Genomic DNA, 27,507 nt, shown 5'->3' with positions numbered 1-27,507 from the left:
TACTTAAGTTCTTTAAATGCTTTATTGAAATGTTTTAATTACAAAAATTACAATTACAAAAATCTGAAATTGCAGAAAATTATCTTCTAAACTGAGGTGACATGATTGTAAGATTATCAGCCTGCAGCCACACTGCATCTAAAACAGACTTAAAAGTGGCCCAATACATACCTGAGCATGTGAAGTTGGCCTCATCCTCATTGTTACCACAGTCATTTGTTCCATCACAAAGCCATCGTTTGGGTATGCAGCGATTGTTGCTGCATTTGAACTGATCAAATGGACAGGTGTGATTGTCTGCAAAAAGTTCAAACGACAACAAAAAAGTCAGAAAGTGACTGCAGCTACAAGAAAAAATGAATAAGATAAAATTAAAAGAATTTTAAAAAATCAGGAGAATTATACAAAGCCTTAATCTTAACCTTAAAGTCCACAGCTCAGCTAATCTTGCACTGGTAGACCAACAAGCCACATTAGGAACCATAAAAAGGAATGATGTTTGACTCATGTTTCTCCTTGGTGGTTTGTCCTTTAATTGAGAGTAATGGATTCTCCATAACAATTTTACAGTGGTCTTAAGAATATTTGATATATGCTTTTAGTGCTTTGATTTTCCTTTTATACAAAGCTACTTTCACATAATAACTTAGAAAATATACTTAACTGGAAGTAGGAGCCAAGCTCCATATTTTTTTTTCAATCATGTCGTTTAACTTTAATTACACATTGACAATTCAAATTCATTGAGCCTCACCACTCATAAATCATACTAAGTGAATGTGAGCAAATCTCTATGTAGTTCTGGGATATTGCAGCACTGCGTGCATGACAAATTACCTTCGATTTTGAAGCAATATAATTCCATGTACCTAGGAGAGTGGTGGCTGTTTTGAACACTGTAACTAGCGTTATTGTAATCATAATCTTATCATTGACTTATTACAATCATCTTTTTCATCATCTGAACAAAATTCTGATTGTGTCTCAGTATAAAATCAAAAGTTGTGAAAAGCCAAAAATCTTATGGCCACAAAAAAATGACCAAATTGCCCTAAGAAATTTTCAACAACACCAAAAAACAAACCAAGTTAGAAGACTATTAAAGTATATGATATCCCAGCAAAGCAGATAACTGATTTGTCAACTTTGACATACCATTAGGTTATGGTACTTTGGTTTCTGAAAAACATTAACCAGCATCCAGCCATCTAACATGGTGTTTATCCAAATGATCTTTTAAAGAGAAAAAATACTTCAACAAGAACAAAAGGAGAGACAGTAGCATGGAGGAGGAACATATTTCATCCATACTTCAGCACTGACATTTAGGAACACAGAGGTTGACTGCAATAGAGAATCAGCCTTACAAAGCTTGTGCTTTTTTTGATCAGTGCATGGTTGTGCATGCAAAAGTATCAAAATGTACAGTATCTCTATGTACATGTACATGCATTTTTGTATTTGCATGGAATGTTTGGGCCAGCAGACACATTTTAAGATCCTTACAGCAGCTGTGGCTCTCCTCATCACTGCCATCCAGGCAGTCATCATCTCCATCACACTTCCACAGGGCCCGTATGCAGCGTTGATTATGGCACTGGAACTCATCACTTTTACATCGCAGCGGCTCTAAACCACTGTTGGAGACTTCTGGGAGAAACAGTGGTGAAACAAAATTAACAAGAGACTGTCTATGAAGTATGTGTTTAGGGGAAATTATTGGCACAGCAATAATAGCACACAAAACATGTTAATAATGTGCCATGACCTTATCCTTAACAACTGGGATTTGGCTTATATTTCTGGAAACCTAGTGGGAGGATTTCCCATCTGTATGTATTTGTTTATCAACAGATTTGCATATGAATAGATAAGGTTATTATTTGATCTTTCTCCCATAGGATGAAACCAGGATTACAGTATACTGGGAAAAGATGATCTTAGGCCTCTCGCTCTGTCTGATTCATTATGTCCTCCTACCTGAACAGGTGACATTGTTCTTCTCCAGAACCTGGTTGTCAGCGCAGGCACACACTCTGCCTCCTGGGATGGCAAGGCAGAGGGTATCGCAGCCCCCATAATTCAAACTGCATGCGTTGTCACCTGGAGAAATAGATCCCAAATAAGGTGTCTTGCTCATTCAAAGCTACATTTTCTAAAGCCCACCTTCAGTGCCATGCAATTCTGTTGTTGTTTTGTCGGATTTTCCTATGCACAATGAGCAGCAGAGGTTCAAGGGGTCACTCTGAATACTACAAAATAAATAATCACACTGATACAAAACTCATTTCCTGTCTAGGAGAGCCATGTGATCTATAACCACATGTCAAATGAATTATTAGGAACACTGTTGGTGAGAGACATTTGACATTTTTATCCTTCTTGGAGGAATAATTTGTCTTTCTGGACAAAGCCGACATTCTCAGAGGGGAAAAAAAAAACTGTCACATATAAAGTTAAGGCATAAGACACCTTTGTCACTTTCATTTAACACAGAGCCCAAAGGCAGTGCCTGAGCCAATGAGATAAAGCTTTTGGTTTTGTATGAGCCAATCAGTAATACTCAAAGGAATGGACAGCCAATTAATCTATTCAGTGACATGAACAATGGAGAAATGTCCAGCAAATATTCTCTGCATGGTGTGAACCATTCATCTACATCACATACTGTACTTGGCATGGCACTTGCCTACTCAAAATCCATGGCATTAAAATTCTTGCATGAAAAACAGTGTCTTGAGAATGAAACAAACTCATGCCATGATTCTAAAACCACTTTACTAGACTGTATAAAATGATCTTTGTCTATTTAAATCAGTAGCGTCAGCCTTCCCTGATTATGTAGTGGGTGTCTGAGCACTACACTGTATGACAGACTATATGTCTCACTAGGAGGATGCAGGTCTAGATTGCTCCCTGTCACCTGTGGTGTTCTGCAAGGATTGGTTATGTTGATGATACACAGCTGTACATCAAAACTGCCCCAAGCAGCCATGTCATGCCTCAGAATCTGTCTTGTGGAGATAAATGACTGGCCTGGCAAAACTTTCCTCCAGTAAACAAAAAAACTGAAGCTCTCCTTATTGGCACTCCACACCAGATTCGGTCATCCCACATACCTCATCTCACCTTTGAAAGCCAGGACATCCCCTTTTCCTCCTCAGTCGCTAATCTGGGTGTTAGGTTTGACCCTCAGCTGACTTTTGATGACCATATAAGACATTTATGCAAACCTCTTTCTACCATCTCAAAAACATCTCTAAACTCTGCCCCTCCTTAACCCTGTCAGATGCAGAGAAACTTGTGCATGCCTTTATCTCAACTCTGGACTACTGCAATGCGCTCTTCACGGGGATCCCTGGCACGAGCATCCAGAAACTCCAGTACATTCAGAACAGAGCTGCCAAGATCCTGATGAGAGTGTGAAAACACGAATACATAACACCAATTCTGTTTTCATTGCACTGGTTCCCTATTTCCTTCAGGATTGACTACAAAGTTCTGCTACTCACATACAAATCCATCAATGGTCATGCGCGTCTCTACCCACAGGAACTGATCAACCACAAACCTCCACCCGCATCCTCAGATCTGCCAGCAGCTTGCTCCTCCAGACCCCCAGTACTAAGCTCCATGGGGGAATCGAGCCTTCTGCTCTGCTGCACCACACTTGTCTTCCTAACCATCTGATGACAGCACAGACCCTAGTATCTTTTAAAAAAGGCCTAAAAACATTTCTATTCAGGAAAGCTTTTTTGTAACTCTTATTATTATTATTTTCTTTATGTTGTGTGTTCTATGTTATTATTACTGTAGCACTTTGAGTTTCACTATGCATGAAAAGTGCGGTACAAATTAAATTATTATTATTTTATTATTATTATGCCAATTACAGCACAACAACAGAAATGCTTGCTGGGTGGACAAATGCAGTACTCCACTGTCAGCACTATCCATTACCTCTCCTATCTGTTCTTTTCAGCTTTCTAACAGCATGAATCCATCATCATTTGCTATAGAAGTGAGCAAACCCCTGCAAACCTTGACCACCCTATATAACTTCATAGAGCAGAGCCCCAAGTGATTTCAAAGTCACTGTCACTGTTGTTCAGTGTGCTGGTTTATACCATGAAATTTGACACCCGTAGGCATATATGCAGATTCTCTAGTGTATATACCATATAAAGTGCTCTCCATTAAAGAAATGTGTATGGGGAATACAAATGTCTGGACACACAGCCCAGAATGGTTCTAAAGGCAGTGCAAAACAGCCAGTCTCTCTGTTAGTGGAGCTACGGTTCAGTGGCACAGGATGAGGAGTAAATGAAGGGAAAGCAGCCAACCTTGCTGAATCTGTGCGTCGAAGACACGCAGGCCAAATAGTGGTGGTCTCTCGCTCCGCAGCAGAGTGACATCGCCGGTGTTCAAGTCCAGCTGGAAGACCGAGGCATTCATGTACTCCGTCCAAAAGATGAAATTATGATAATGAGAGATTCCGAATGGATGGTTCAGCTCTTTTCCACTGTACACCACCTGCAACATGAAGCCAACATACAGTGTAATCACAAAATTTGGAGAGCTAAAGGAAGACAAGGTAATCACACCGATATGATAATCACACCAGTTCCAGATGGAAATTATAAATGTGGAGCACAACTACACAAACTTGGTTCAACCACCCACATAAAGGGTTAAAAACGCAGAGGAGTGATCTTACGCAAAAGGTGTCATTCATCTATCAACATGTCCTTGTGGAAAAGGATACTATGTGTAGGAAAAACATCACGAGAACTCAAACAAAGAATAGCACAACATAAAAGTACCATAAGACACAAAAAAATAGATCTATCCAATTGCAGCACATTTTATGGAAATGAATCACCCCTTACATATTTGGGAATTGAGACAGTATGTTTATCAAAGAGAGTGAGATATTTGAAGAAATTGCATTCTGGATCTTTAGGCTTTAGGCATATGATGTAATACGTAGTTTTGTTTGCCTGAATTGAGAGATGGATATTCTTCTTTTTTTTTACTCATTGATGGCTTGGGATGAAAGAACACATTTTCTGGAGAATATTGTGAAAAGATATGTTCTGGCTTTATGGTCATTAATATTTCTCATTGTTGTATCAATTTTATGTATAGTAATTTTGAAGAAGGGATTGATTATGATGTTTTGCATGTACGGTATTTATAGTGATTTGTTGGTCACATGATGAATCAGTTAATTGCATATAAAGGAGACAAACACCACCCCGATGAAAGCAAGATAGCCGATAATGTTTGTTGAATAAAGCATTGTGTACTGGAGAAGAGCTGTACAACGTGTTTTAATTCTGATGGACTTGAATTAAAGCTCACAGTGGTCTGCACCTCGTTGTGTGTGCAAAAAACAAAGCAAAAAACTGAGCTACGGAAAGACACCATCAACAACAACAAAAATAATCTCAAACAGGGTTCTAGCTGTTTGAATATGTGCTTAGAAATTATTTGATCACAGTGTATGGTGAATGTGATTCAGTTTCTTTGCGAAAATGTATGCACACAGCGCTGTCTGCTTATAATAATGTTTGCTAGAATCTTGGCATTGATTAAATAGCATTTGCAAATAATTCATTAGCTTAATATGCCGGTATAAGCACAGTTGACAGAAGCAGCTGGGGATGAAGGGATGTCTTGTTGGCAGTTAGTTGTGGGAAGAGGAGCACTTTTCAATCATTACACTGCTTTGCAGGCTAACACTGTATCATTGCTAAAATAGAGAACTCATCAATATCGGACCCTGAAATTATTGTATAATATTGATTTGACATTGAAAATGAGTTTCATTTTTTTTAATTTATCGGAAAGTAAAACACTCATTTATCAAACTAACATGACAACAATGTTGAATTATTCTGCAGCAGAATTCTGTGGAGAAGTGCCATTTGCTCAGCTTAATATTTTAATTATGTTTATAAGTTGGACGTGATTTTTACACAGCAAATAATCAAGTCAAGAAGAGCATGAAATAACAAGAAAAGAAAAAAAAATAGCCAGGAATGATCACAGCACACCCTCAAGCGTACTAAATCAGTGCTAACATTATTCGTACGTTAAGTTCCAACATAACATAGCTACTCTGCGTGATCTCTACATATTGAAACTCACCATTCTTCCAGTCCCATTGAGTTGAATCTTCTCTATGTGATCATAGTAGGCATCGCACCAGTACATGGTGCTGCTGCTGTGGTCCAGTGTCAGGCCATTGGGCCACAGCATGTTGGAGGTGACAAAAATGCGGCGGTTGGAACCGTCCATCCAGGCTTTCTCTATCCGCCCAATGCTGTCATTGACCTCATCCTCTTCCCAGTCTGTCCAGTACATCCAGCTATCATATACACAGAACCACACGTACAAGCACAAAAACACAGTAGTTATTTCAACGTTGAGGCACTGCTTTAGTTCAGGCATCATACAAAGAACATACAGCAGTAGATATAAGGCAGTGTGCTGTCTGCCCCCCCATTCATCCCTACCTTTATTTCTTGAAACACTGATGTTAAATGGTTGTGCTTGTTGCTTTGATGTCTTATCAATCAATATGTGTGACAGTATGTTTCTGCAGGCTTCTCTCAAAATGATTTATTCCAATCAGAGTGATATGTGTCTAGAGGGTTCTGTTCTGTACACCCCTGGGGTGGCATGACTGTACTCCCTGCTGAATCTTTCCCATGCTGCTTTGATTCATATGGAGAATATTATAAAGAACACAACCTGTACTGCCAAATAAAACTGTATAACCATTAGCTTAGAAAACTGGTTTTAACATCACAACAAAAGAGCTCCCAAAAGAAATGGAAATAAACTGGAATCAAGATTTCCCATTTGTAACACCAAATAATCAAACATCCATAGCAGTTAAAACTGAATGCAACACAGCCTGGGAAATTATTCAGGCTTATCAAGTTAAAGTGCTGCTTGACTGCACATCAACGCAAAGTTAGAAGTCTCCTATTCCCCACCAAAAAAGAAAATAAAAAGTTTTATTGTGTCTTGTGTATATTGAGACTGCAAGTCTCAGTGGGCCTATGGTTTTTGAAACGTGATTGGGTCAACAATTTGACGTGATCTGTTCTCTAGTAACCATGCCCAGGGGATTTGCTCTGTTTGAGCGTTGCTGACTGAGCCATGTACCCCCCTGTTTCTCATCAATGATAGATGGCTGGCTAAGGGAAGATGAAACAGAATCGGATATGGAGGTGAATGAGGACTCCCTCTGTCTCGAAGTCATCTTTACGACCCCATGAATTATTCAGTGGTTCTCAACGCACACACACACACACACACATGCCTACAAACACATAGACATACTCAAATACCAGATCAGATGGGCATATGGACACTATACTGCTGCATTGTCAAAATAATCATATTCTCAATTAATGCGAGCATCAATCACCATCTCCAGAGGGGATATATGCACTTGTACTTGGTGTGAAATGGGCTTTATACTTCAAGTGAGAAAATCAGAATGGTGAAAGATGTGGCATTTGAAAATTGCTACAAAGCTGTCCATACATATGTATACACACTCATCCAGGGGTCCAGAGTTGAGAAAAGCTAAGTAAAGCATCACTCAAGTCAAATGTTATTTGTGTGTAGATCTTTTATGTAAATACATGTATGAGATGAGATTGAGTTGACACTAGTTGTCCTTGACTGAACTGGACATGAGTTGCACAACAGAGTAGAAAATAAGGTCGCAAGGACACATTTAAGAAATAGATAGAGATCAAAGGACTGTCGGGTTCAGGCTCAATGCTCCCTCAGAAGCCAAAAAGTAGCTTTTCTAATCATTTTTGCTGTCACTAGGAGGTCCAAGTAAAAGTTATTAATCCTTACATAAAAAAAGGGATTTCTATTCTCCTCACCCCAAAAGCTGAATGCTTCATCTGTCAGGGTGAAACATCTTAATAAAATTCAGAACAAAGGCCAACATTCTATTTCCATAATAGTCTCAAAAGCTTCAGGCTTCGTTCCCACCAAAGTTGTTCCATTTTTTTTGTTCTTTTCACAAGGCATAGGCATAGATTTGATGTTTTCAAATCTGTGTGCTGACTTTGTCATTTACCTTCAATATCCAATCTGCACCACTGTGACATGTGTGTCACTTGTATCTGAATGTTTAAATCAATGCCACTGTCAGTATGAAGAGAAGGTGGAGAGAAAAATATCAAATACAATTCAGATGTTATAGTTATAGTCCTACGATACAGTTTTTGTGCTGAACTCTTCCATATTTTTAGAAAACGTGCTACGTATTTACTTAAATATTTAAGTATATTATTATTTCTACTTATAATATTTACTTAATCATTTTAAAAAGATATATTTTTAGCACAACAAATTGTATGAAAACTCAAAGTATGTACCAACTTTTTCATAGTATTCTATTCTATTAACCTGTGTATTTTTGATATATCGTTTCATGTTGGTAGTGAATATGAGGCCTGCAATGTTAATTGAAATCAGAAGGGCAGTTATAGTCAATAAAAACCAAGTATGAATAAGTTTTGGTTTAGTTTTTGATTTGGTGTATGCGTCTGTAGAAGTGAAACAGCTGTGTATGGCAAAATGTTCAGAACAACCCTCTTGAGGCTTGAAAACTAATCTCTGACTGCTATGGATTTGGTGTGTGTTAATACGATTTAAGCCTTAAAGAGTTAATCCCCAAGATCCTTAAGACACTCATTGAAATTGAGTTTTGCAGCATCTTCTCTGTATGTTAATTATCATCTCTGCTGGTGGGGTCCGCCATAAATAAATTCACACAGGAAAGCAAAGGAAATTATATATTGGGGCTACGGAAGAACAACTAACACGTGGCTAATAAGCTGGTAGTGGTGGTTCATATTCAAGCAACAAGACAAGCCACCATTTTCTTTCTCAAAAATTCACACCTAATAAAACAGCATATGTTCTATCAATTTAATCATGCTGGTTTACTTGAGGGTGACAGACTCCCCTCCCCCACATGTACGTGTTTTCTTCTGAACAAAAAGATATTTGATGTGATCCTCAAAGCAGATGTCTGCTAAAACAAATGATCGTCACGATTAACATCTGAAGCAAGTGATACTGAAATATACAAAAAGACATAGCGGTCTTTGCTAACTTGCAACATTACTGATGTATTTGCAACAGCAAGGCAAGACAGAGCTCAAAACTGATTTTAGGGTTTGACTTCTGGCAGTTGTGAGATGCTGATGATCATAAATCAGGATACCATGAATAATCCCATTGCATGCCAAAAAAGTATTCTCTGTTCAGATAACTTTTCTCTCACTTTAGGGTTCATAGACAACATCAGTTGTGCTTGAAATCTGGCTGTGAAATTTGATTAAATCCCCACATTGGTGTCTGAGGCAACACCAATAACTCTGTTCTCCAAGAAAATCAGGCAAAAACAAACATATGAACAGCCAGGGCAAACAGCTTACAGCAGTTTGAGGATTTACATCTTGTGATCTTTATTTGTTCAGTCAAAGTTTTGGCATATAAAAACTTTTTTTTTTGTTTGTTTTAGTTTAGTTGTGAATTCCCTCAAATCTATGCTTGTGAAGGTTTACAAAAAGGCAGGCAAAAACACACAAACATACTCTACATGTGGCTACCGGCAGAATCACACACCAAATCTACAAAGTTCAGTACCAGAACTGACCCATTATTCAAAATGACCACTAAATTTTCTTCAGACCAAACCTGAGCTGGCTGCTGGTATAGACACCAGGGTACTGTAGAGGCACACAGTGGCTGGGGGAAATGTGTGATGTGATGACAATGTGTGCTAGGACTGAAAAAATACATTCATAAATATTATATTGAAAAGACTGCAAAACTGGACACTAATTGTATTTCTTTTTCTGTTTGTTTCTTTGTTCCTTTTTTATTTCACCCACCTCTATCTAATTCATTTTTTACTCATACCCATGCCTGTACTTTTAATTATTTATTTATTATTTATTTATTCACCTTAGAAGTATTTTTTATGGGTCAACAATTGACCTAGTGCAGGACTGACTTATAATTTTTAGAGTACTTATTTCATACAATACAAAAACAGTTTTGTTTTTTTTCCTGACCTGTTAAGAGGGTCGACCACAATGGCTCGGGGATGTGACATGTTCCCTTCCAAGAGAGTTTTCCTGGTCTGGGAGGCTCTCTCCAACCTGGCAACACTGATTGTCTTCCTGTAGCCATCGTTCGTCCAATACAAGTTATTCCCAATCCAGTCCACTGAGATTCCTTCAACATTGTCAAGTTCTACAACAGAATCAGCAGCACAGAATTCAACAGAATCACCAAATATAAATATTATCTGCAATTTTTTTAGGTTCTGAATAAATAACTTTAGTGCAGTACAGCCACTTTGATTGAGTCTACAAACAGCAATATCTGTCATTTATGTATGTAAAATAAGATTTCTATATACAAAACATTCTGATAATATTGTACGTGTAAAAATTAAAAATTAACCAGGGAGCCACTGAGATAAATTATCACACATGCAACTGGGAATTAATATGAATAAAATTCCCAATATGCAAAATTTTGTTTTGCTGTGTTTTATATTATTACTCATTCAAGCAATAAAGCATTCTTTGGTAAGAACTTGTATTTTCATTCTGTGACATCAAATTGATTTAATGAAATGCACAGTGCTTAATTATTGGTAAAACCATGTTTGTATAAATGATAAACACTTGAAAACTGCCTACAGAGCAGCCTCTTGCCAGTCTACTAAAACATATTTACATGTTTTTCTTTTTTTTTTTTCCTGAGATGAGGTACAATTAGTGTGTAGTGCATTTTAAGTATACCTTTTCAGTGTTTTGAGTAGAGTAAGAGTGTGTGAAATGGCTTTAACCTTTAACCATTAAAGGTTAAAGTCATTAATGTCAGGAAAAGAGTCACTAATATAAGACATTGCATACCAGATTCATTATTCTGGGGAAATTCTGCAGTTAGTATAAAAAAAGCATTTTGACTCACCATCTTTGAGAATTGTCTCTCGACTGTTCCCATCTATTTTTTGCCGCCCTATGAGGAAACTGGTGGTGTCAGCAAAGTAGATGTGTCCTAATTCTGCATGGTAGTCAATAGCTCGAGGGTTGACCAGGTCCTCGATTGGCACCATGTGCTCATCGCTGGACTTGATGTTCATGTCCAGACCTCGGATGACCCCCGGACGCCCCTTACCATAGAAGAGGAAGAGATCGTTTTTGGGCTCTACAGGGCAAGAAAGGACAGACCCATTTTACTGTTATTGTTAATTAATTGGTCCAATTCATCAATGCTGATCCCAGCATTAAACCCTCTTACCGGCCACATTGTTCTTATATGTGAGCGGGAGCCAGGGCCATCCATTCACCTTAATGGAGCCAGTAATCAGTGCCAATGACCATACTCTCCCCCCTCAATCACACTTGCGCTACAAAGCTGCCTTCACAGTATAGGAGAAGGAAAATGCTTGAGCAAACAGACAATGGCAATACTTACCTCGGCTGTGAACATTTCCTCTGATCTAAAATAACATGGTGTCTGGGTAGAAAGGCAAACAGAGAGGCCTAGAACGCTGAGGCAGCTCCTCAGTGGCCCACCAGCCGCTTAGGGGGCTGTATGCTCTCAAACCCTTTGGGATCCTCCGGAGAGGCAAGAGGAGGAATGAAGGAGGGTTTCCAGTGAGAGAAGTAGACCTCTCCTCGCTCTCAGCCCCTGCCCCAGAGACTGTGATGCTGGGGGTGAGGACCACACATGCCTCACTTCAATTTATCATTTTGTGAGGGAGAGACCAACTACCCAGGAGACAATTAAGCATTGCAAGAGACCCAGATATCAAACTCCAGCATGACTGCTGTATGAAGAAGCACTACCATTTAGCACCGAATCTCATTATGTTTAGGGAGAGGGGAAAGCGCGAGCAAGAGAGAGATAGCTGGTGTCATCAGAACATCTATAAGGGGAGAATAAATCAAATCTGTCATGCCAAGCCTCCCGATGCTTCGTTACCCCGATCGAAATGTGGTGGGCCCTCCAATTGTGTCATCAATTTGATCTTCTGCTTTTATTGTCAACTACACAATGTCCAGCAATTGATCAGACCAGCCAACAAATGCAGACAAACTTAAAACCTCATTATGGCAATAATCAATCAGGCTCACGACAGGTCGATAGCGGAACGTCACTTACAAATGGGTCTGTATCCACTAGCGCTCATCTTTTTCATTGTCAGTCTATGGCTGATACATGTGTGGCACACCCTCAGCTCTAATATGACACATGACCTTTTCAGGCATAATTGTCAATATTAAAAAGAGCAGTGATGCAGAACATTCACGTCCTTATGTTGTCCTTTTCAGGCATATGTCAGGATCCTTAAGAATATGAAGAACTGCCAACGACAGTCCTTTAAAACAAATGGATTTAAATGGTAAAAACAAGACTGCTTTAAAGGATATGTTATAAAATACACAAACTAACTTTTGCAGGACTGTCCATCAGAGCCCAGACTGTAGCCAGTACGACAACGGCAGGCTCTGGACTTGTAGCTGCCACTCAGAAGACAAATATGGGAGCATCCACCCGATTTTCCATATGAATCCATCTCACATGCATGACTCCTGACTGTGGACAAAATGAAATGACAGATAAATCATTAAAAGCCAATAAAGCATCCTCTTTCTGTACTAACACAGACTCCGGCTTAAGAGTCAAAAGTCAAAATTCTGACACATACTTGCACATGTTAACCTATATAGAAAATGTCCTTTACCTTTTGGCTGAGTGAGTTTGTGGTAAACACGGAGTCTTCTTGTATTCCCCAGGCTGGCTAGTGTCCTGCTCTCTGCTGTGATGTTGAACCTGTGGATCTGCAGCAGCTCCACAGTGGAACTCCCTTTGGAAGGGTCAGAGTGGGTAGCATAGAGGTAGTCCTCAAACACAGCTAATGCATAAATGTATGACACCTGGAAAACAAGAAGATCCATGGTGCTTTTTTTTATCATCCCAGAAGCCGAAAATAAGTAAAACCACAAGAGGGTATAAAAAGAAAACAATAACAACAAAAATTAATGAGAGGCGTTTTATCTCAAAACATGCAGCAAGCATGAGGGGGATGGGAGATGGGGTTGGGGCTGTCTGCGCATTTGGCAGCCCACAATGGGTCAAAAGCTGGACGCCTAGGGGAGGCCACTGGCCCTGACACCACAGCCTCCATGCTACATTTAGCAGGCTGACACCCACACAAAGCGACATGGCTGGATGAGCTGTGTTCACAGGAAGTACACCTAAGCTCACTGGGCCACACCTTAACATCAGGGGCACCAAGAAACATGCGTCAGAATAAATAAATAAATTACAAACAAACCACTCAACCATCTCTCTCTATGGAACTGGCCTCAGCACTCTACTTTCACAGGAGAACTTTCAAAGCAATCTCACACATACTGCATATACTGTACTTGCATCTTTACCTACAGGACATGTAATTCATGCTATTTGGTACTTGCTGGAGGGAATATGATGACAGAATCAACCAGACAGGATCAACCTCAGACAGGGGAAATAGAAAAGCAAGGTTGTGAAGATTAAAAGATAGAAAAGGTTAGTTACGCTGAAACTGTATTGTATTGTTGCTTTTCTATAAAAGTAACATATTCTGCCTCTACAGATAGGGAGATTATTCTTAAGGGAATAGTTCAGCATTTTGGGAAAAATGCTTGTTCATGTTCTTACTCTCACATCTGTATGAAGTTATAGTCGGTTAGCTTAGCTTAGCATAAAGACTGGAAACGGGGAAACATCTAGTGTGACTCGGTCCAAATGTAAAAAAATCTTCCTATCCAATCAATAACTGAGGTGTAAAAATGACAAGCTGAGGTATTAGGGGGTTTCTGTGGTGGGCTAAGACGTATTGCATGCTTCTCGCAGCAAGCTCTGCAAACATGCACAAGCACCTACAAATCTCTGAATTTACATAATTACAGATGGCCCATGGACCGGTACGTGCCTGTTCAAATATGCAATGTCACTGTCAATGGCTCCGACAACTGGGAAGCTTAATCGCTATCTATTTTGATTATTTTTTTAGTCATCTGTGATAGTAAACTGAATATCCTTGGGTTGTTGACTGTCGGTCAGGACAAAACAAGACATTTGAGGATGTCACTTTGGGTTGTGGGAAACAGTGATCAACATTTTTCCCCATTTTCTGAAATTTTTGGACCAAATAACTTATCAATTAACTGAGAAAATAATCAAAAGATTAATCAGTAATTAAAATAATCGTTACTTGCAGCCCTAATTGTCTCATTGGCCTGTGGTACCTGACTCAGGAACAAATAAACTCCTGCTCTGGTCTTTATGCTAAGCTAAGCTAATGTCCCCTGGCTGTAACTTCATATTTAATGGGCAGACATGAGATGAAATACATCTTTTAATGTAATTCTTGGCAAGAAAGCGAATAAGCATATTTCTGTAAATGGCAAAAGATTCCTTTAAGCAAGACACAACAGTTACACGCATTACTATCATAGCCAATCAGAATTACATTTTTCTCTAGACCATAATAGTAAATAGCCCAGATCTAGCCCACACCCAACACTTTCGGCGCTTTTATCTGGCCCACATACTGTGGAATGATGTCACTTCAGCGTTCCACTCCTGTTTCCCAGATCTGGGCCACAAGCAAGCCATAGCAATGCCGTATGTCAACCAAGACCAAACCAGATAAACCAGAACTGGCCCACATCCAGAATACACATACCTGAGAGCACCGCATCTTTACCAAAAAAGGCCCACATTTGATTTGGGATATTTGGGCCATATTTGCTATTTTACATGTAGGCCATTTCAGGCTCACATCCATTTTGTCCGGGCCATCATTGCCTGAATTGGCCCACTTCCGTATGCTATCTGGAAGAATTGGAGGGTATTTTGAAAGCAAAAGATTTTGTTTTACGATTTTGTTTTTAGGAAAAATACTCAAATTTAAGGGAAATGAAAAATACAGATCGCAAATTCCAAGTATGAAATGATTATAATGAATATAATATAAAATTGTATAGCAACGTGGTAGATTAAGTGGTGGGCAAGGTAGTCACATTTGACCACTGATACTGTTACCTATGACAGAAAAGACTACACAGTCTATGGAAAAGATGCAGAAAGGAGCTGCATGACATTTGTCATGTAGATGCAATGCTATAAACCCTCTGTCTACCAAGACCACAAGCTGATGAAGGAGGCAATATTATGCAAAGAACACCTGCAAACACAATAATATGTATGTTTTTTTCCCTCATAAATGATGAATATGTAGTCCAAGTTGCTTGAAAGGGTCTTTTAATGAATAGTCATAATCTGTGATGAAAGGCCTCAAACATACTACTGGAGAGAGACTATTGACATGCTCATTTGGAAGACAGCACCACATGTGCGTCAATTCCATAAATTTAATAAATCATCTATTCCCTATTCAGAAGACCTTTTCTGTGAAAATGAGGAGTGAATTATAGCAACAAGCAATGAATATACCACCTGCCTTGCAGTGATAAAACAATGTGCCCTAAATCAGAAAATTAACCAAGAAACTCCCTCTCATACCACAATTTAGTGTCTCTCAAATGAAGAGGGAGAAAGTACTGGTAAGAGAAGCCAATTGTCTGTTCATATTCCCACTGATGTTTGTCCACAGTGGCTCCTTATGATGTGGAGCCCATGAAAGACAAAAAGCAGCACTTATAGTGAAATGTGACACTCACTTGGCTCCCATGGATAATGGTGTGCCTGTTCCTGCCTTGGTAATCCACGACATCGATGTAATCCAGGTAGGCATCTGCCCAGTACACCAGCTTCTTGACCACATCCAATGCCACAGCTGTGGGCTGCTCAATTTTATAATCCACCAGACGGGTCCGGTTGGTGCCGTCCATATTGCAGCGCTCCACCTTGGCCAGGTTTCCATAGTCAGTGAAGAACATCATTCTGCAAAGGGTGGGAGTATTTAAACGATTAAATGCTAGAAAGGCTGCTGTCTAAATTGTTGGGGTTGAGAGTCTCACTCTTTTCTCCAAATAGTCTAAGACCTGTTCCTTCTACATACAATAAACATATGTACAGACATACTTTACCTTATAGTACAGGTTTGTGTATTTTTCTGCCTTGTTTGACATGATGGTGTATTTACCTGTAGCCATTTGATAAAACAGAGTCACACTTATCACTGAACCCATCCCCCAAACAGTGAATGTTCTAGCAACTGGAGATAAAGTTTTGGACATCACATGTTGAAGCATGTGCATTACTACTCAGCATCTTAGGACGGTGGTGCTTTTGTACAGCCTTTTTCCCAAGCCAGAAATAAAACAGCAAAAGTATAAGGAATAGAAAGAGTATGTTTGTCTGCTGTAATGTAAATTGCAACCATTTGCCTGCCTGACATATTAGTTTATAACCCACAGCTGTTACATTATCTGTTTCATTATTTCCAAGGACAAGAGTTAGCATGTCATTAGCTAACTACATTATTTGTGTGTTTATAGGTTGGGTTAAACAAAATCCTTGTTCATGACTAGCACATCCACTGTGTAGGCTTGGTCCTGTTTTTCATTGCACTTGGAGAAGTATAGGTTCCAGCCAAACTCACTGCCCAGATATTCCCAAGAATGACATTTGTCAAACAACTTTTCTCTTGTAATGTTTAAACTGAAACATACTATTTGAAAATAATAACAATTCTTTCTTGCTCAAGTAAGAAAGGTAAGTGTCCAATCAGGGTTATGTTAGAATAAAACAACAGTCGTATTTTACATTTTACATTTTCATTACTTATAATACTAGTGCTATCTTACACTGCAATACAAGAAAAATGCTATTCCTCTGTATTCTACATGGATCAAAAACATGGTGAGGACGTTGACTTTTTGTTCCTGGGACCTGTTAGCTTTAGCATCAATCAGTAGCATAGCACAATACCATGTATGTAGCCATCAAGTGCATATTTAAAACCCTGTTCATGGTATTCTTTAGCAGTACTTTTTTTTGTTCATAATAAAGTGAGCATTATTCATCGTAATGTGACCCACTTGACCGCTCTCTGGCCTTGTTTAGTGCTGCAATGCTGCAATAACTTTACTAATCTTGCTCTACTTGGGCCAGCTATACAACTTTACACCAACAGATCCTGAATAATACCTGACAAATTCATAAAATTAGACCATAATAAATAAAATAACATAACCATAATGACCATTGCATACACGAAAAAAGACAATACATTCAACCATAGGCACCTGGATATGTTTTAAAATGGGGGAGAAAACTTGGAAAGATACATAATTGGTGGGGGGGTCTGGGGGGTCCCCCCCCCCCAAACAAAATTCCCTTCATTTCTACATCACCTAACCTCTTGGATTAAGTCAAGATTTGGCCACCGGCATCAGTCTAGATTAATTAGATTGACAGTGCTTAGAAAACCAAGAATGCATCAACAACAGTATATAATTGGTTGGATCAAAACAGGAAATGATTATTAGAAGAATGGCTATTTCATATTTGAAATTATATTATAAAAACATTATGTAGCCTAAAATGGTAGGTTACCTAAAAACTATCACTGGGAATTGCAGGAAAGTTTCAGAGCGACAGACACAGAGCATCCGCGTAACCATAGTAAATCACTCTCACGCCTGCCTGCATGCACGCAGCCCAAGAGGAGGGGGCGAGACGCTGTGCTGTTGCCAGAAGAGCCGCTGACTGAGATTACTCTGAGCAGCATGCATGGGAATACATTAAAATACAATAGATTTGTGTATATGAATAACTTGCTGCTGCATGGTGCTACTGTTGTGCTGTGCTGCTCTGTCTGCTCTGTCTGTGCACTGTCAGTGAATCTGAGGCGTCATCGGTTATGGATTTGCGATTCTCTGTTTGAGAAAATGGACGTGTGGCGTGAGTCTCATGGTCAATGTGTGAGAGTTGGCAGCCCAGGGATTACATAATCTTATTATGTTATCTAGTTTAAGGAGGTTGTACAGTGATGACAGTTACCAAGATTGTTGATACTTGGTGATCATCGGTCTAATAGTCAATGTTTTTGAAATCAACACCGAAAAACAGAATAGTTAAACAAATTTCAAAAATTGAGTCTTACAACTGTATTAATAAGCAGGTGACATGTGCCAGATCTGATTCTTGATCCAGTAACACCAACAACTTCCCCCAAAAATTGCTGCAGTGGTATTCTCAGTACCAACTTGATGCTGCCCAGCACAGCATGACATGAAATTAAATAAGAGACAAAGGAGTAAATGGTGAAGGCAGGTAAGCATCTGGCAGTCTAAAGACCTGGATATTTTTCTCAGGAGTGGTTACCCAAACCACAGCTGAAAGTGGATGTAATTGTCTCATATTCATGAGGTGAATTGTCTTACAGTTCAATGGTTTGCCCTTAATGCTGTTAGAGAGTAACTTAACACTAAATCCACTTGTTTGAGTTACATGTACTTCATTACACTGTCTATTGATCCTGGACCCATCTTATTGTTTTCATTGCGAAAGAAGTTATTTTCCTTTTCCAGAGAAAATTCAGTAATTTAATAACCGTAATTTAATTCATTTAATTTAAACTTAATTATTTTTTTCCCATTCATGTGTGCATCTTGGCCAGTGGAAGTCTTGGACATGCATGCTCTCTTGGCTGGAGAGGTACTAGTGAGCATGCTCTATGGCAGTGGTTCTCAAAGTGGGGTCTGGGGATCCCCAGGGGTACTTGATGGGGTTCCAGGGGGTCCCCAGCAAAAAGGGGAATAATTTATTTTCACTTTAGTTCCATCCATAAGTAACATAATGACAGAATGTATGACTATTTTGGTCATGGGTTTCATAAACTTTCTGTGATAAAACATTTAAAAGCAAAAATCTTATCAGATGGGGGACCCTGGGACAAAATCAAATGGGGGTTCGTGGTCTAATTTGTGTCAGTTTAAGGGTCTTTGATGTGACTCTATAGAGTCACATCAAGAAGCAAGCTTACTCAAGAAGCAAGCTAAGTTTTTTTTGTTATATGCGCTGAGTGAGCATCTTTCATAGGGATGAACGGAGCGCCATCATTGATAATGGTATCCAGTTCTTTTTAATACATCCATTGTTAAGACGATGACCAGGAACAGCAATGTCCCCTGTTTGAGTCCGGCCAGGAACCTTTGTTGTATCTCACTTCACCTGCACCTCATTTCCAGTCATCTCTCTGTCTTTAACAAAGGCATAAAAATGCCCCCCACAAAACACCAAACAAAATAGCCTAACAAAATAAAAATATCCATACAATAAATTCAAATTAATTAAAACAATACATAAAGGGTGTGGAATAAATGTTAAATGAAAAAAAGCATAAGAATGTTTTAAAATTCCTTATAAAAATTCACAGCGAGGCTGCCTCTCTGATACATAGGAGCTCCGTAACCTGGAGGCAAATAAAAACACAATAAAAACAGCAATTCCCATTTCCTTTGTGGTAATTTTAGGGACATTTAGAAGGCATGCTGTAGAGGCCTCACAGTACGTGAATAGACATTAAATGATAGACAATGTGTGATGCACAGAGAAGCCAAACCATTTAGTACCTCCAATACTGTGAGGAGGGCTTGAAAATCAATTCCAAAAGACACAGGGAGTCAGTGTAACTCATAAAAAACAAGTGTTAAAGATACTCTAATTTGTTTCTTACAATAGGGAACACCTGAAATGTCCTTTAAATATAAGTAAAGATCCCATGGATTATCAGAATTGTTTTGCTCAGGTCTGCACATACAGTAATTAACATAGCAGGTTTGCTTTGCTGTCCAGCTGTGTCTCTGTGAGGACAGAACTCCAACAGCCTTCAATGATAATGAGCTACAGTCAGAGAGCGGCGGAGAGCCGACTTAATCTGCACAAGTCAAGTCAGGGGAGAGATAGGCTGCCCTTTGAACCCTAGACCAGGCTGTGCTGAAAAACTGTCAGCATCAGCAAGGAACCCAGCTCCCCAAACAGGTGCACCTCCACTGGCATACAAATGATAGCTTTCTGGGATTAGGATGGTGCTGATGCTGTACTTGTGCATTTTGCCGCTACAATGAGATCCATGTTGGATTCTGGAAATGAACACCCCTGATAAAATAAACTGTATGGGACCAGTGAAAAATGTGTGTCTCAAAGTCATACAGAAGACTGAATAGACACTGTTATAACTGATAATCAATAAAATGCATATACTGCAAAGTTGTTCTCTGTGCTTCTTTTCTTTAAGTAGTAGCTTTATATCCATTTTATACAGAAGTGTCAGGAAATAATTTCCTAAAGACATACTTCAGCTGCTTTGTTCATATTTGCTGTTTCAAGACTGAAATGCAATGTTGCAGTGATACCTCTATGATATAACAAGGATGAGCTAATCCTGGGGTTTTCATCCATTGCCACTGCCCAAGCCAAACATCTCTCCACATTGGGCTCTGCCTGCTGCGGCAGCGGAGGTGCCAGCCCGGCTTCTGTTGCACACAACGATGCCACTCTTTCCTGGTCTGGCTCTGTCATGACCGGAGGGGAGCAGATCCTTTCAACTGATGTCCTGGCTCTGAATGATGACATGTGGCCCATCCTCGGGGCTAAACCCAAGTCCCAAGCCCACTCCTCTCCCTGCAACTTGGAGCCGTTGGTCCTGGTCAAGAGTAGCAAGAGTTGTGCTAAACACTCCCTCCAACCGCTCTCATCTGACACTCTTCAATTGAGCAAATTCCAAGCCCTGCACAGCGAGGATGGATCGCACTCTTCAGTGAGGCTCCAGCTGGGTGACCATCCATCTTCTGCCCAGGCCTCCACTCCCGAGCCAGTTGGTGGCTCCTCCACTGCTGTGGACCACGCCTCACCTTCTGCCATCTGGGTCCAGTCCCCCAAGTGGTCAGGCATGCACACTCAGGTGCGGTGCCCCCCCTTAGTGCTTACTGTTGGCACCCCTATGGTCCAGCATGTAGTGGTGCGCAGTGGCTGAACTGGTCGCACTTCATTTTATGGTACACTGATAAGACGTAATAAGCCCTACTTTGTATTAAATTAGACAAAAACTAGAAATATGTTCTTTTTAGAAAGTAAACAAACACAGCTATACCCTAATTAGACACCGTACACCTAAAATATGCTGTAATTAGAAACTGCATAAAATGCCATATTAGACCCACAATATACTATACTTAGACACTATTATACCAAAACTATACTACAATTAGAAACCAAATAGGAGATCCTCATATACTATTAGACACCATTTTACAAGATAATAATTTAATTAGAAATCAAATGATCCAAATAGGCTACAGTTAGACACTATTCTACCCTTACTACCAAATTATGCTGTAATTAGACACCACATTTAATGCCACCAACATGGACCTATGATAGCTTAATTAGACAACACAGGCTATAATTAGACGAATGTAGTGCCATATTATATTGAGCATAGCCTTTATAATAGTATAAAAGTTAACCAAATCACAAAAGTATGATCATATCTCCCCTATTTTAGCTTCCCTTCGCAGGCTGCCTGTCTATTTTAGAATTGATTTTAAAATTTTAGTCTTGATTTTTTAAGGCCCTGCATGGTGTGGCACCGAGCTACATGGCTGAGCTTCTAAATCATCACTCACCAGCCCGTAGCTTGAGATCCTCTGATAAGGCCCTGTCAGCTATTCCTGGTCAAGGCTGAAGACCAACGGTGACAGGGCTTTTGCTGTCAGGGCTCCAACCCTTTGTAATAGCTTACCTGAGGAAGTCAGACTAGAAAATTCACTGCCTTCTTCTAAATCATCTCCCCAAACCTACTTTTACTGTATGGAGTTTTCTTATTTATTTTATCTGTTACTTATTTTATCTGTTACTTTTATCCATTATTTTATACTTTTAACTGTTTTATTTGTTATTTTATTTGTTGACTATGATTTTGGATTTGATTGTTTGCCTGCTTTCTTTATTTGTCCTGCTTTGTGAGGCACTTTGTAACGGTTGTTTTGAAAGGTGCTCAGTAAATAAAGTTACAATTATTATTATAATCGTGGACTTTGACATTGTTAACAATTGTAAGTATCTGTTGTTAATAGCAAATTATATTTCAACACAAAAGAAGCACAATATGCACAGTACACAGTATATCAGCATGTTTGCTGTTGAAAAAAAATTAAACTGTTATCACTATTGTAAAATACTAGTCTTCTTTAGATTGTGGCGTTCCATTACAACTTTTCTCTTTTTAATATCAATTAAACACTCATTAGACAATTTTTTTTTATACTTACATTAAAACAAGTTACTCCTGGTTATGTAAAGGTTTTTCTACTGCCAACAAAACTGTGAATCTATGCGCAAAGTTGTACAGTGTGCAGTTTTCAGCTATTTGTTTTGGTTATGTGAATGCAACCTCGTCACCTAGAGACTACACCTATATACTTTCAATTAATAGCATTGCATTTTAAGAAAAATGTGATGTCGTAATATGAGTCAGTCCATAAACAACATATCTGGAGTGTTCAGTGACAATGAATTTCATTTTTCTTTCTTACAATATCCGCTCTTGCAACACAATATCATCTCAGCAGCTGAACCATGAAAAATGTTTTTTATGGTAATTTTTATGGTTATGAACTAAAAGCAACTGCTTGAGGTCAGGGAAAAATTGTGGTCTTGGTTTTATATTGGTTGAGTCAGTGCTGAGTGCTGATTTTAGCATTTAGCTCAAAGCACCACTGGGCTAACCTAACATGCCAGATGGTTTGATACATGTAACCATCTGAGAAGTCATCCTTGGAAACGGGCAAGTACTTTCAAAAATACCGGGCAGGTGATTGGATGAACCATCTGTCTATCACCGTCTATCACCATCTTACCTTGCAAGGCAGCTGGATTCGCAAGATCATGAGATTCTTAGGGGGATATTTACTAAGTATTTGCTTTTTATGAGCATAACAGCCACATTGCATTTCTCCTTACTTACTAAAGGACCACACTGAGGTTATGCATCGGTGAAATGAAAGAAAAGTGGCACCACTGAAAATTGTGCAACATATATTTAAAGGCATTCTTGTTTAGAGACACAAAATATGGAAGAAGAGAATGGAAATTAATACAAATATCCACTGCACTTGATTCCTGCAGATTGACCAACACGGCAGAAGAAAGTGTCTGAATTTTAATGTTTAGGAAAAGCCTGATGTCTGCATGCAACATGGAATTATGGTTATTCATGTTTCTGGTTCTTGTGCAGTGGTGTTAGCAAAGTGTATGTCACAAAAATAGCGACAACCAGCAGTTTTAATTAATGATAAGACAGCAAGTGTCAGCCCCCAGTATAGTGTCCCCATATACATAGTGTCTACCTACAGACTCTTCTCAGCATCAGGTCAGGTGTATATTTCAGTGTGGCTATTATGTTTCTTTAATAATATAATGCACACATTGGCATAAGTGAGACAGAATTTTAAAAAGCGATTGGGTGTCTAAAATTAATTTTGAAAGGGACATATTATGCTTTTTCTGGTTTTCTGTTATTTATGTTGTGTTATGATGTCGGATATCTATGTTAAATATAGTCAAAGTTCCAAAACCTCAGGTTAACATATGTAGAAATGCTCCCTGCAAGTCAAAAGCCAGGGCTTTAATCTGTTCTGAAAGCTTCGTTTGGGATGATTTTTTCTACCTTGCCAATGAGGTGACATCCTTGCTCTGCAACCACCCACCCACTGCTTGTGATAGCACTTGCTTCAATCGAAGAAACATTGATCTGGTGCTAATCTGACATACTTATTTGTTACATCCTTCCAGGCTTTATTAATCTGACTGAGCACAATTTTTTCTGACTTTCCATAAAAAAGTACATTCGGTAACACTCATTCACACTTAATTCAAAGGGGACTGTACAGTGCTGATAAAACATTTAGTGTACGAACAAACCAAACTTTCCTTTAGACTCTCATTCAAAATGCTTTTTAAGAAAAGAACAGCTTGTCCATCAAATAGCTTTCCTATAGCAAAGTTAAAATGCCTTATCTAATAGTAAGAGCAGAAAAGAGACAGAAAGAATCAAACAACAATAAAAACGGAGTGCCATACCAGAGAATATTCTATAAACACTGTTCCTCACACTGTGCTACTGTCTAAGACCTCCCTAATTTCTTATGTTTTCACTCCATTGCTCCAGGCTGACAGACCTCTCTCAGGCTCGCATCTTCAGCAACAGCTGTACCCATGTTTCCCCAATTAGAGGCAGGAAGAAGACTTGGAAAACTTCTGTGTCTTATAGAGTCAATCCAGCCAGCAGCCTCCATGCCCAGTCCCCTTGAGGGCCAGCACTCTATATCCATACTATCATCCCTCTATACACACAACAGAATGGGCACTTGTGTGTGTGAGTCATGTACTATTATGACGAAACCTCTGAATAACAAGCCTGACTTATCTAAGGCACTTCATGGAGAGCCAGCTTAAGTAGAGACTCAAAGGTACAATATTTACCATACGCCATATTGCTTACCAATGGCTGACAAGCATTTAATGAGAACACAGAGACACTGCCAACCAAATCAAAACTGTATGTATCATTAAGAGACCAGCAGCTAATTAGACTCAATAGTTGATAGTGGTAACCCAAGCTGCTGAAAAAAAGTTCATAAATTGAAAATGCACAAATAAGACATGTAGTTCAGCATCAACTATCAATTTAATTATATGTTAAGATGCAATGTTAAGATTTACAGATTTTGTATATTGTCTAAGGCCTATGGGAGCTGGTCAGGATACAATTCAGCACAAAATGTGCACCACATCTAGATGCTTCCTTTGTTACTGCTGTTTGGAAGTGGTAATTATTTTGCTTTGAGATACATCGCTAATGAGACACACTCTTCTTTTCAGAAAAGGTGTATCATTATTATTAGATGGATAATGATTTCTGAAATCTGAATCTGAAACAGAAAAGGTGCATCATTAAAAACTTGCTCTAACTCTGAATATGCAGCCGGTTCCTACGTCCTCATAATATAATGGCCCTGCTCCACTCTTGCTCACTGTATGTTCGAGGGCAGAAGGCTTTGAGCTGTTGATAACTGGAATAATAAGAGAAGCTTTCTCTAAGTTCACACTCTGGTACAGCTGCTTGCAATTTATTCACATTATTTGGTTGGTTTGTGTTTTTTTGCATGATGACACAACCCGCCACAGGAAACAGCTGGGAAACCTACAATATAAGTTCTGTTACATTCTGATTCATGTGACTGTCAACCACATGCTGTATTTTATTTATTTCTTTCACTGTGAGCAATGTGGGGATACTTTTTACTCCACAGTTGCTCAGCTCTTTTGTGATGTCTACAGAGACAAAAATCTTGTAATGGAAATTCCAGCAGGGGGATTTTTTACTGAGAGATGCTGGGTGAAATCAGTGAATACAAATGAATGTCTAGACAGAAGAAGCATCACCAGCTATCCACCAAATTACACAGCTCAAAGAGAAAAGGGCTGAGTGGAAAGACAGGGAATCATTTAAATCCCTTCATTGTAACTCACTCACATTCTTCCAGACAAGTCAATTGTTATGCATAGTGATTTTTTCCTTCTTCCATGATTTTTTTTTTTTCTTAACAAAAGATGCATGATGATAAATGAGCCCTGCAGGGCTTTCAGAGATGGTGTATTATATAGGCTGCGGAACACTCACCCCATGAGAGGATCCAGAGCTATTCCTTTAGGATTCAGTAGGTCTAGTTGTAGGATAGTAACACAAGTGTTCCCACTATGGTCGCAGACAAATATCTTGTCAGTGACCCGGTCAACAAAATAGAAGTTGCCTGTCAGCCAGTCAATGGCCATCTGGTCAACATCTGCAATAAGAAAACAGGAGTAAGATTCTTTTGTAAAACATATAATAAATAAATATACACACATATATATATATATATATATATATATATATATATATATATATATATATATATATATATATATATATATAGTGCATTATAAGGGCACTTATTCCATTCACACATAATGACTGCAGAATGGACATGTACTGACGTTTAGCATAGTCCATATGTGCTTTTAGAGTCCCCAGAATTAGCAGAAGTGTTCACTGTTTGGCTCGAAGCGTCTGTCATCTAGTCCACTAGTCTTTGTGGGCACATATTTCACAGAAATACAGATTGAAAATACACTGTGGGTTTCATCACCCACCAACTGAGCCATTATGATTATCAACCTACTAATGTACACGCGCTCTACTCCACAAATGGCACAAAGGCACAAAAGGCATACTTTGGGCCAGCTTGTGACAAGATATAATGTAATACCTACCTTCATGAAAACAACTGCTGTACTGTAGCAGTCCTGGACTTTCAAAGTCCAAGGTTAGAGCTATTGAGATATTACATTTCAGCTTTTACTGACTAAGTAAACTGATTTTTATATGCAAAATATGTAGAGTGGCATGGCTGCTGGCTAGCATGTTTGCAATAAGAATAATAATAATACTGCAGCAATAATAACCAGACACCTCTGATGTAGGTGTTTGCTGTTCTAAAATTTATACATCAATATGAAACTGTAGGTAATGAATTTGAGTTGTACACATATAGTTGTATTGTAACAAATATAAAAACTGACAAATAGCCATGTATGAACCACACAAATTTAATGTCAAGCATGTTTGAAATTTGTAAGACCAGTTCAGCGAAAGGGGAAAAAAAGGAAATGCTTTTGATATAGTGAAGATGGTGTAACGTGTTGGTTTTGAAGGACAGCTGTAGGGGAAAGGTGAGTTGCCAAAACCGCTGAGGCTAACCTGCCTTCAGCTGCACATATAATGAATAGATGGAGAGCTTGCAGGTAAGAGTATGAAAGAGAAAAAGAGAGCGAAAGAAGGATGAGCCTGTGTGTGTCAGAGAGTGCTGGGAGATATCTGTGTGTATCTCAGAAAAGATGCGCTGCTATCCTCCTCTATTCTTGTGGGTAAGTGTGTTCATGATTTGAGTGCAGATAACCACTTAAATTTGTCAGAAAAGTACAGAAAAGGAAAGGAGTTCATAGGATAAGGGTATGAAAGGCTGAAAACGTACTTAGCAAACTGTGTTGTGTTCTTATTTCCTGTTCCCGTGTGAATCCACGTAGATTCCTCATTTCAGCACAGCGAAGTTGCCCAGAGGACTCCGTGGATAGAACCCAGCATACACTTTTCTGGTTGTGCTGGAAATCCAATGCCAGTGTTCCATTTACACTCGGAGACCTCAGGGGCTGAAGGCCTGTTCCATTTAGATGGGTGATGACAATTCGTTCTGAACCACCAATGAGAAGCATTGGACGGCTGTCACCAGGATCTGGCGAGAGAGGGAGAAATAGCATTTTGTTTCTTTATTTTGGGAAGCACATTTTTTTATTGGTGAAACATCAAGG

The 27,507-nt window shown here is 39.1% G+C and overlaps 1 protein-coding gene across 1 annotated transcript in view; it reads right to left on the bottom strand.

Annotated features, from left to right (window-relative positions):
• The window catches only part of lrp1bb (low density lipoprotein receptor-related protein 1Bb), a 281,139-nt gene that overhangs the window by 123,807 nt on the left and 129,825 nt on the right, over positions 1-27,507 (bottom strand). The window contains exons 6-17 of the mRNA XM_042426612.1: positions 27,174-27,431; positions 25,781-25,943; positions 15,807-16,029; positions 12,818-13,010; positions 12,526-12,669; positions 11,038-11,274; positions 10,128-10,308; positions 6,154-6,373; positions 4,344-4,533; positions 1,981-2,103; positions 1,507-1,647; positions 172-297 (exon numbers count right to left, since the gene is read on the bottom strand). Coding sequence (XP_042282546.1) covers positions 172-297; positions 1,507-1,647; positions 1,981-2,103; positions 4,344-4,533; positions 6,154-6,373; positions 10,128-10,308; positions 11,038-11,274; positions 12,526-12,669; positions 12,818-13,010; positions 15,807-16,029; positions 25,781-25,943; positions 27,174-27,431 — 2,199 coding nt within the window. The remainder of the gene's footprint in view (positions 1-171; positions 298-1,506; positions 1,648-1,980; positions 2,104-4,343; positions 4,534-6,153; positions 6,374-10,127; positions 10,309-11,037; positions 11,275-12,525; positions 12,670-12,817; positions 13,011-15,806; positions 16,030-25,780; positions 25,944-27,173; positions 27,432-27,507) is intronic.

The sequence above is a fragment of the Thunnus maccoyii genome, chromosome 11 (genome assembly GCF_910596095.1).
Source record: "Thunnus maccoyii chromosome 11, fThuMac1.1, whole genome shotgun sequence".
Lineage (NCBI taxonomy): Eukaryota > Metazoa > Chordata > Actinopteri > Scombriformes > Scombridae > Thunnus > Thunnus maccoyii.
This window is presented reverse-complemented; position numbering and strand designations above follow the sequence as displayed.